We start from the raw sequence: 11,736 nt of genomic DNA on the forward strand, positions 1-11,736 counted from the left end.
TCAGTCGGCCGGTGCAATGAAATATAGCCGTGTTTCGCAGCTGGAGTCTGGACCAAAACCTTGAGATAGTAAGCAAGTTACCAACCAGGTTCATGCGAGAATGCCAGCCTTGAAACCATATAAATAGACCTGTTAAAATATGTAAAAGTGAAATAGTGATATAATCATTTACACTTTTACAACCCATCATCGCCCATGCAGTCGGCATTCTTAGTGTGTCCGGCTCATCTCATTGGCTAAAAGGGGCTAATTGAGTTAATGCATAGTGCATGACTTATGAGTGTTCATGGCTACAGTACACATTATTTGGCCATCGGGAGAAATGTCAGTCACAGCTAGGTTTATAAAATATGTAATACTCAATATCTTAGTTTAATTAAACCTGTTGGTTTTCTGAGCAGTGCTGAAAAAGACTACCAGAATATAAAATTCAACATTTAACAATTTAAAGACTTTACTGAGGTACAGTTAATTTTAGTCAAATTATTCATTTGAAATTAATTCATTAGGCCCTCATCTATGGATTTCACACGACTGGGAATAGAGAAATGCATCGGTTGGTCACAGATACCTTAAAAAAAAAAAAAGGAGCGTGGATCGGATCACACCACCAGTCAGTATCTGGTGTGACCACTATTTGCCTCATGCTCACACATCTCCTTCGCATAGAGTTGATCAGGCTGTTAATTGTGGCCTGTGGAATGTTGTCCCACTCTTCAATGGCTGTGGTAAGTTGCTGGATATTGGCGGGAACTGAAAGATGCTGTTGTACACGTCAATCCAGGGCACTCCAAACTGGCCCAATGGGTGACATGTCTGGTGAGTATGCAGGCAATTGAAGAATTGGGCCAATTTCAGCTTCCAGGAATTGTGTCCAGATCCTTGCATGATCACGCTGAAAAAATGAGGCGATGGTGGCAGATGAATGGCACGACAATGGGCCTCGGGATCTTGTCAAGCTATCGCTGTGCATTCTAATTGCCATCGATAAAATGCAATTGTTGTCCATACCGTAAGCCCACCTCCACCAAGGGGCACACCGCTCACATCAGCAAACCGCTAACCCACACACAGGTGCTCTGCGGTTGTGTGGCCGGTTGGATGTACTGTCAAATTCTAAAACGTCGGAGGAGGCTTATGGTAGAGAAATCAACATTAAATTATCTGGCAACAGCTCTGGTGGACATGCCTGCAGTCAGCATGACAATTGCACACTATCAAAAGTTGAGACATCTGTGGTGTTGTGTGACAAAACTGCACATTTTAGAGTGGCCTTTTATTGTCCCCAGCACAAAGTGCACCTGTGTAATAATGCTGTTTAATTAATCAGCTTCTTGATATGCACACCTGTCAGGTGGATAGATTATCTTGGCATAGGAGAAATACTCACTAACAGATGTACAAAAATTGGAGAGAAGCTTTTTGTGCGTATGGAACATTTCTGGGACGTTTTACTTCAGCTCACAAAACACATTTCATGTTGTGTTTATGTTTTAGTTTTGTGCAAATCCCACTAACGCTATATTATTTCTACATTCCCTTAGTCATATCCTAATTCCCTTTCGAACCCTGAAAAAATGTCATCTAAACAGGGCAACGTATCTCCACATACAGTTCATCGGCATGAGAGACAATCATGTTATTGTATGTCATTCCAAAGACCAGCCTGTGCTGAATTCAACCAAAAAGTGATCCATTGACATCTTTACCATCCTGGCCCAGTATTTATCAGTAGCACTACGGATGGGTTACCAGGTGGTGGATATTTGGTAAACATGTTATTGATGGACAAAGAACTAGCCTCATCCACCGTCCTGTAAGCTTCCGAGATCAAGATGGTGGAACGAGGTTAGCACAAAGGATCAAATGTAGCGTTTTCACGCGGCTGAAACATCATCATTCATTTACAAGATTTTGATCCAGTCAGCCCACCCAAAAAACATTCCTCTGGAATAAAGCCTCAGACGTTTTCTGAACTACACAACGTGCACATCAACTAAAGAAAGGCAATAAAGCACAGACACCTAATTTGCTGTTCGTGTGAAACATCTTTAATGTACAAAATAAGAAAAAACTAAAAACATGGCCCAGGATTCACAAAAGTTTCCTGAGAGAGAAAAAAAGTGACAAAAAAACGTTGCTGTACAAACAGTAGGACATGACTGACATCTGCGTCGTCATGGCGATCATCTCCTGGGCCCTCCCCTGCCTCGGCCCCTCCCCCTGCCACGCCCTCTTCCTCTGCCCCTTCCACGCCCAGCCACTGGAGAGAGATTGAAGAGAGAGGGAAGAAATTATTAGAGACGAGTTACACATCACAAATGTCTAGACTCTCCTATTCCTAGGGTCTCGTTGGTCTTTGTTGGGAGAGGTCGCTGACTGAACAGCATTTGCCCTCATCAATACTTTAGGCGGGATTTCCAGTTTTGATTTAAGTCTGATGAAGCAAATCTTTTGAAGGCGAGAACTCAGTCATGGCATCATCAGAAGGATGTAAGGCCGACTCCATTTAGTCGACAAGCTGTTGGTAAACCGAGATTCTTTTAGTCAAGCAGTAACCTACACCACACCAGCCTGATTCGTGTCTGTCTGAGACTAATCCATTGTGGAGGCCACGGGGATAGTACAGTCCATCACTAAGACGTGCTACTGAAATTGTATACAGTTATATTACATAATGGTGCTACACTAATAAAATACAAACCGGTGTTGGATAGTGATTGCTGACCGCGGTTCTGAAACAGTGCGATGTTGAATTGTCGCCTTTTCCTAGTTATGTGCATAATAGCAAGGTTAACCATCATATCGGTGTTGAGAACAATGCTGTGGAGGCAGCAGTGGAGTTAGGACACGTGAAAACAGTCCTTTCCTTAGTTGTCCAAGAATATGGGTGAAATGGCATCTTAAATTAGGTCTATAATCAATAGCCTACCTGTTAAAATGTGCCTGGATTTAGAAATCATCAATATATACAGTGCCTTCAGAAAGCATTCAGACCACTTGACCTTTTCCACATTTTTGTTAAAATAGCCTTATTCTAAAACAGATTTAAAAAAAATTTAAACATCCTCAGCAAACAAAACAGAAACAGGGTAAAATGTTTTTGCAAGTTAATAAAAAATAAAACATAAATATCTTATTTACATTAAATATTCAAACTCTTTGCTATGAGACTCTAAATGGAGCTCAGGTGCATCCTGTTTCCATTGATCATCCTTGAGATGTTTCTACAACTTGACTGGAGTCCACATGCGGTAAATTCAATTGATTGGACATGATTTCGAAAGGCACACATCTGTCTATATAAAAGGTCCCACAGTTGGCAGTGCATGTCAGAGTAAAAACCAAGCCATGAGGTGGAAGGAATTGTCCGTAGAGCTCTGAGACAGGATGGCGTCGAGGAACAGATCCGGGGAAGGGAACCAAAACATTTATACAGCATTGAAGGTCCCCAGGAACAGTGGCCTCCATCATTGTACATTTTTTTAAGCAAAATTCAGGAGAAATTGGTGTTCAAATAAAAACAATTTTTTAAAAAAGTGCCAACTATTAAAAAACAAATCTTGTTCCCGTGTCTACCACAGCACAAAGACACCCTTAGTTAAAGCAGTAAATTATCTTAGAGCCAACACAGATGCCAAACGCTTGGATTTAAGTGCTGCATTTGACACTGTTGACCATGATGTCCTTCTGGACAGACTGGAGAGGTGGGTTGGCCTCTCCGGTCCAGTTCTAAAATTGGTTTAGGATCTATTTAACAGGTAGTGTTTTTGGTCACAATTGGTGAATATCACTCACGAGAAAATCCTAATGACACGAGACACTCCACAAGGTTTGATTTTGGGTCCGGCACCGTTTATATACACACTGTAGCGGTCAGAAGTTTGTACACCTAGTCATTCAAGGGGTTTGCTTTATTGTTTTGTATTCCTACATTGTAGAATAATAGTGACGACATCAAAACTATGAAATAACACATATGGAATCATGTAGTAAGCAAAAAAAGTGTTAAACAAAATCAAAATATTTTATATTTGAGATTCTTCAAAGTAGCCACCCTTTTCCGCAATGACAGCTTTGCACACATAGCATTCTGTCAACCAGCTTCACGAGATAGTCACCTGCAGTACATTTCAAGTAACAGGTGTGCCTTCTTAAAAGTAAAATTTGTGTAATTTATTTTCTCCTTAATGCGTTTGAGCCAATCAGTTGTGTTGTGACAAAGTAGGGGTGGTATATTGGACATATTTAAAAGAGATCTTAAAATAAATATTTGTAGCTTTGCTTTTTAGTCGTTCGGTTTTTCATTCTTTAGTTCTTTTCTTTCTTGTTTGTAGTAAAATGTTTCAGCTTTTATTTAAATTAGTTTTTCCACACTGCATTCCATGTCTGAAATTTGGCTGTATAAATAAAAAGTTTGATTTGAACTAGTTACAACATGCCTCAACTAGTAGTTTAACAGACGTGGTCTTTGCTCTTGGCCCTGAACCGCTGTAGTGAGTACAGGTTTCAGTTACAGCCAAACGACCTAACACCTGACTGAATTCACCAGAAAGTCTTTGGCTAGCCAACTCTGCTGTGTTGGTTCTGGGCTGGCACAAAAGCCTTCAGTCTATACTAGGGGAACTAAACTAAACTGATCCTACGAGGGCCAGAACCTGTTGGGTCTCTCTTCTAACTGATAATTCATTGCACACCTGGTATCCCAGGTCTAACTCAGTCCCTGATTAGAACAGAACAATGAAAAAATGCTGTGGAACTGGCTTCGAGAACCAGGAATGAACTGACTTTGGTGGAATCTAAAAAGTATTCCTCGATTTCCCTCTGATCCCCAGAGGGAGGCAAGGACAGGAACCTTCGATATTCCACTGATATGTTGACCAGACTCACACCCCTCCTCCCAGTCTCCTTGTGTACTCACCAGCCTCTCTCTTCTTGGACTTGACCTTGGGTTCAATGTCGACCAGCAGGGTGTCCAGTGGCAGACTGTCCGGCAGGATGAAGTATCTGATGTTGTTGCCACGGATACTGAGGCTCTCCAGCTGGGTGGGCTCGCGGTTCTTCAGAGTCATCTTCACCGCCTTCAGGTGAGTGTTCATACTCACGTCCACACCTGAGGCACACAGTTAATGACAATCATTAATGTTATGGTAATGCACTCTCATTCACATCTACCCTACTCATAGGTGTCTGACAAAGAGCGCCAACATAAAACACCAACTTTAATCTAACAGTGGAGAGTTTCCTAATAAAAACATCACTTGGGACAACAGGCTACAATAGTAAACATTGTTTGGACTGAGCAGCTACAGCAGCCTAAACTTGACTTTTGTCCTTGTTTAGATTGGATGCATCTCAATAGTCCTAAGTGGAGGTGTAGCCATTGTTCAGCCAGACATGAGGGGACATGGTCCATACCCGTGATTGTCCCATGGACCTGGGTTCCATTCTTCAGCTCAATGGTCACAGTCTCATGGCTGAGTTTCATCAAAAAACTACAGGAGGGGGGGAAAAACAGCTTGGTTATGAGTAGAGGCAATGTTACAAGAAATCAAGTTGTGAATATCTCTTACCAACTTAACGAGCCATTGTTTTGACAGAAACGGGTTTAAAAACACGTTTTTATCCAAGGTCTCTTATTTTTCGTCTGTAGGCCATTCTAGACCACTCAGTAGGGTACCAAGTTCTCCCACTTCTACAGGCGGAAAATGGAAGACCCTGGATAAAAACGTGTTTAAAAAGCTTATTTGATTGCTAAGGACACATTCAACCCGACGAATCGTAAGTATTTTGGTGTAACTGAGTAGTTTAGATTGGGTTGATCAAGAACGCCAGGCTACGGAAGATCCCGCAACGAGCCATCAGTCTAAACAATGTTGGCTCTTTGCGGGACGAAGCAAGTGGTAAGTAGCTACTTAGTTTACTGTGTGCAATGTCCAAAACAAACGAGAAAGATGAACACCAACCAGAACACTAGACAAGAGCTAAATATTGTTATGAACTATTGTTGGTGGGATACCATCCAAGGCCCTTCCTGCACTGTGGTTTTCTAGCTTACTGTTAGCAAACTAACGTCAATAGCACGTTAGCACATCTGTGGTTAGCAGATAACAATGGCGTATAGAAAGTCGCCAGGTAGTTCAAAGGCAGTCGTACGATCGTGTTGCATATTATTTTCGCGGTTGAAAGCCCGTTCATTATATAACAAAGAATAACTTAGCTAGTCGCTTTTGCATATCTCTCATGTAATCACATCAACTAACGTTGACTACTTTCAGCGAACAAACTCGCACTCCAAATCTAAATCAATCCAGCTACTCAACCCCATATTTTTCACCTTGCATTGAAGCGTAAGACTAAAGATTGATTTTTAGAATATGCTTACCGTACGAGTTTCATGTTGGTGATGGAATACAGACAAATCCTCCACCAAAGACAAAACAAAATAATTACAGCGTACAAATGGGATCATAGGCCGCTGCTGAATTAAATACGTTTTCGTTGCAGGATCACCGACGTCATAAAAACTCGACCGAACCAGGAAATGCAAAAATAAAAGATAAGTGAACATTGCCTTCTAGTGGTTGATAGAAATGCATGACAGTAAAAATTGAGTCATTCAATTTTTTTCCGGGGTGCTTTTCAATTATTATTATTTTTTAAATTCATGATACAAAAATCGACTTACATTGCTACATCAAACATGTCTAACAAAACAAAACACAGGTATTAACAAGAAAACACTCAAACATACAAAAAATATCAATAAAAGAATACAAAAAAATTAACTATTTTAGTGCAATTCACTCTGAAAAAATCTTATTATGATTCAGGAAGATGTTATTCTTGTTGTTATTCACTAGGGTTCATGTTTTAAAAGATAGTTGAATTCAATCAGAAAAATTTGTAATTTTGTAATTTTTGTTTGTGTATGAAGTACTTGGCAACAAGAATTTAAAAAATTAACAATAATTTCAGTGGTCTTGTTATCATTGCAATTGTAACATATTATATATTTAATGTCAAAACATAGGCAGTGTTCATAATAGTAAATAAGTATTTTGCAATGTTTTCCCAAAATTCTGACACAAATTTACATTCAAAGAACAAGTGTGAGAGATTCTCACCTTCTTTTACACAGAAAAGAAAGAGTAAAGATTGAGTTTTAAGTATGACGAGACTGATAGTATGAGCAATTGTTGGCGCACCTTAATCAATGTTGTTTGTTTTATGAGGTTGTCCAACTCTCATGTTAAAAGCATTTACACTGTAACATGAACCAAGTGTTCTATAGTGACCAAATGAAATAAAAGTACGTTGAAAGAAATGTAGTTTTTTTTTTATGTATCAAGTATCGTCCATGGAGACGCAAATAACACCAATGTTTATGGTCGCCAAGGTTACAGTAATATAAAAAGCAGACGTCTGGGTTACAACCCCACTGGCCTCGAAACATTAAAGAAAATACCAAGAAAATACAAAACAAAGAAACAAAATGGAATAGAAAACTAATCGTGAACAAAATTGCGATAAACAAACAATTATCTTAACAATGGTGTCGTACAAAAATATAAAGTTTTCAAATCCATACTCCATCGTTCCAGGTTATGGTTTGTATGATCTGTGCGCATCACGTTACACCCTACTAAACACTACTGCACTACTAAAGTAACGTAAAGCATTTTCGCTGCACCAGATATAATATCTGCTGAACTGTGTACGTGACCAAAAACATTTTGATTTACTTCCGATGGTTACATTTACATTTGAGTCATTTAGCAGACGCTCTTATCCAGAGCAACGTACAGAAGCAATTAGGCTTAAATGCATTGCTCATGGGCACCAACATAATTTTCACATGTTTGGCTCGGGGATTCAAACCAGCAACCTTTTGGTTACTGGCCCAACACTCTTAACCACTAGGCTGGTTGCACACTAAACTTTTAAAAAATGCCCTACACCCAACAGTGAAGTTAAACCATGATTGCCTTTTCTGATTGATTTCTAAATCCAATGACTACTTTTATTAAGTAGAACATGGCTTATTAGAATTAAACACATTATTTCAGAATTTATATCATAATCTTGTAAAGTGACTAGACAACAGGATAGATAAGACAGTATCAGCAGTGTACTGTAGGTAGGGGTAAAGGATAGATAATAGACAGTAACAGCAGTATACTGTAGGTAGGGGTAAAGGATAGATAAGACAGTAACAGCAGTATACTGTAGGTAGGGGTAAAGAATAGATAATAGACAGTAACAGCAGTATACTGTAGGTAGGGGTAAAGGATAGATAATAGACAGTAACAGCAGTATACTGTAGGTAGGGGTAAAGGATAGATAATAGACAGTAACAGCAGTATACTGTAGGTAGGGGTAAAGAATAGATAATAGACAGTAACAGCAGTATACTGTAGATAGGGGTAAAGGATAGATAATAGACAGTAACAGCAGTATACTTACTGTATGTAATCAGTATATCATGTAGTAATCAAAAAAGTGTTAAACAAATCAAAATATATTTTATATTTGAGATTCTTCAAATAGCCACCCTTTGCCTTGATGACAGCTTTGCACACTCTTGGCATTCTCTTAACCAGCTTTATGAGGTAGTCACCTGGAATGCGTTTCAATTAACAGGTGTGCCTTGTTAAAAGTTCATTTGTGGAATTTCATTTCCTACTTAATGCATTTGAGCCAATCAGTTGTGTTGTGACCAGGTAGGGTTGGTATACAGAAGAGCCATATTTGGTAAAATACCAAGTCCATATTATGGCAAGAACAGCTCAAATAAGCAAAGAGAAATGACAGTCCATCATTACTTTAAGACATGAAGATCAGTCAATTCGGAAAATTTCAAGTACTTTGAAAGTTTCTTCAAGTGCAGTCGCAAAAACCATCAAGTGCTATGATGAAACTGGCTCTCATGAGAACCGCCACAGGAATGGAAGACACAGAGTTATCTCTGCTACAGAGGATAAGTTCATTAGAGTTATCTCTCTCAGAAACTGCAGCCCAAATAAATGCTTCACCGAGTTCAAGTAACAGAATTTTCTCAACATCAACTGTTCAGAGGAGACTGAGTGAATCAGGCCTTAATGGTCAAATTGCTGCAAAGAAACCACTCCTAAAATACACCAATAAGAAGAAGAGACTTGCCAAGAAACTCAAGCAATGGACATTAGACCGGTGGAAATTTGTCCTTTGCTCTGTTGGGTGCAAATTTGTGATTTTTGGTTCCAACCGCTGTGCCTTTATGAGACGCAGAGTAGGTGAACGGATGATCTCCGCATGTGTGGTTCCCACCGTGAAGCATGGAGGAGGAGGTGTGATGGTGCTTTGCTGGTGACACAGTCTGTGATTTATTTAGAATTCAAGGCACACTTAACCAGCAATTCTACAGTGATATGCCATCCCATCTGATTTGCGCTTAGTGGGACAATCATTTGTTTTCAACAGGACAATGACCCAACACACCTCCAGGCTATGTAAGGTCTATTTGACCAAGAAGGAGAGTGATGTAGTGCTGCATCAGATGACCTGGCCTCCACAATCACCTAACCTCAACCCAATTGAGATGGTTTGGGATGAGTTGGACTGCTCCTTCAAGACAGTTGGCAAAGCATTCCAGGTGAAGCTGGTTGAGAGAATGCCAAGAGTGTGCAAAACTGTCATCAAGGAAAAGGGTGGCTACTTTGGAGAATATAAAATGTATTTTGATTTGTTTAACACTTTTTTGGTTACTACATGATTCCATACGTGTTATTTCACACTTGATGTCTTCACTACTATTTTACAATGTAGAAAATAGTACAAATAAAGAAAAACCCTTGAATGACTGAAATATCATAGTTGCGTAAGTATTCAGACCCTTTACTCAGTACTTTGTTGAAGCACCTTTGGCAGCGATTACAGCCTAGAGTCTTCTTGGGTATGACGCTACAAGCTTGGCACACCTGTATTTGGGGAGTTTCTCCCATTATTCTCTGCAGATAATCTCAAACTCTGTCAGGTTGGATGGGGAGCATTGCTGAGTGGCAAAGCTCTGGCTTTGCCACTCAAGGACATTCAGAGACTTGTCCCAAAGCCACTCCTGCATTGTCTTGGCTGTGTGCTTAGAGCTGTTGTCCTGTTGGAAGGTGAACCTTCACCCCAGTCTAAGGTTGTGAGCGCTCTGAAGCAGATTTGCATAAATGATCTCTCTGTACTTTTCTCCGTTCATCTTTCCCTCGATCCTGACTAGTCTCCCAGTCCCTGTGCTGAAAGACATCCCCACAGCATGATGCTGCCACCACCATGCTTCACCGTAGGGATGGTGCCAGGTGTCCTCCAGACATAATGCTTGGCATTCAGGCCAAGAGTTCAACCTTGGTTTCATCAGACCAGAGAATCTTGTTTTTCATAGTCTGAGAGTCTTTAGGTACCTTTTGGCAAATTCCAAGCGGGCTGTCATGTCTCTCTGGTCTGATGAAACCAAGGTTGAACTCTTGGCCTGAATGCCAAGCATTATGTCTGGAGGACACCTGGCACCATCCCTACGGTGAAGCATGGTGGTGGCAGCATCATGCTGTGGGGATGTCCTTTTACTGAGGAGTGGCTTCCGTCTGGCCCACTCATAAATGCCTGATTGGTGGAGTGCTGCAGATTGGTGGAGAGCTGCAGAGATGGTTTTCTTTCAGGAAGGATATCCCATCTCCACAGAGGAACTCTGGAGCTCTGTCAGAGTGACCATCGGGTTCTTGGTCACCAAGGCCCTTCTCCCCTAATTGCACAGTTTGGCCGGGTGGCCAGCTCAAGGAAGAGTCTTGTTGGTTCTAGAATTCTTCCATTTAAGAATGATCGAGGCCACTGTGTTCTTGGGGACCTTCAATGCTGCAGACATTTTTTGGTAAGCTTCCCCAGATCTGTGCCTCGACACAATCCTGTCTCGGAGCTCTACGGACAATTCCTTCGACATCATGGCTTGGTCTTTGCTCTGACATGCACTGTCAACTGTGGGACCCACACTATAGACAGGTGTGTGCCTCCAGCACACACTTCACCACCCTCTCCCCTTCTCTCCATCTCCCCTTCTCTCCATCTCCCTCTCCCCACCTCCCTCTCCTCTTCTCTCTATCTTCCTCTCTTCTCTCTCTGTCTTCTCATGTCAACAGCATTACAACATCCTGTCACGGATTCAAAGCAAATCAGTTTACAATTGCCAAAAATGATCAACCATAACAACCACTCGCTTTTGGTGGCATGGTGTGTTTACAACACATAGCTTATCAGTGTTCATAACATAGCATTTATAACACAGTGTTCATAAGCTTGTCATGGTGAAGTTTGCCCAACACACGTAGCTACTTCAATTTTCACACCATGGATGAAATCCCAAGAACAATACACAGTGTACTAAGTGTCAGACTCTATAAAGAAATAAAGAAAGTCGCAGACTCTAATTATGTTCCCAAAAGTTTAATGGGTATAGCAACCAACGTTTCGGCAACGCAGTGCCTTCTCCAGGGTTGAGGTTTAAGGATCAGACTCAACATAAGGGTTAGCTAGCTAGCTAAAAAAAACAAAGACCCTGTCTGACTCTGTATATGGTTGTGTCCAGGCAACACACCATGTAGCTGAATAAACTCCACTCCCCCATGTAGCCTAGCCTGGCTAATTGCTTTATTTCCTTGGTCTCTGGCTCTTTCAACAGGCTAGCACTTGTTAGCTAATGACTAACTAAGAATTATAATC

At 40.8% G+C, this 11,736-nt stretch overlaps 1 protein-coding gene across 1 annotated transcript; it reads right to left on the minus strand.

Moving 5' to 3' along the window:
* Positions 1-2,028: 2,028 nt before the first annotated feature.
* On the minus strand, positions 2,029-6,553 carry LOC109879891 (small nuclear ribonucleoprotein Sm D1). Its single transcript, XM_020472084.2, has 4 exons — positions 6,386-6,553; positions 5,419-5,495; positions 4,922-5,113; positions 2,029-2,263 (listed from the first exon to the last, which is right to left on the minus strand). Exons 1-4 carry the CDS (start codon positions 6,397-6,399, stop codon positions 2,187-2,189), a joined length of 360 nt encoding a protein of 119 aa, XP_020327673.1. The 5' UTR covers positions 6,400-6,553; the 3' UTR covers positions 2,029-2,186.
* Between the last annotated feature and the right edge of the window lie 5,183 nt (positions 6,554-11,736).

This window comes from Oncorhynchus kisutch, linkage group LG14 (assembly GCF_002021735.2).
Source record: "Oncorhynchus kisutch isolate 150728-3 linkage group LG14, Okis_V2, whole genome shotgun sequence".
NCBI classification, from domain to species: domain Eukaryota; kingdom Metazoa; phylum Chordata; class Actinopteri; order Salmoniformes; family Salmonidae; genus Oncorhynchus; species Oncorhynchus kisutch.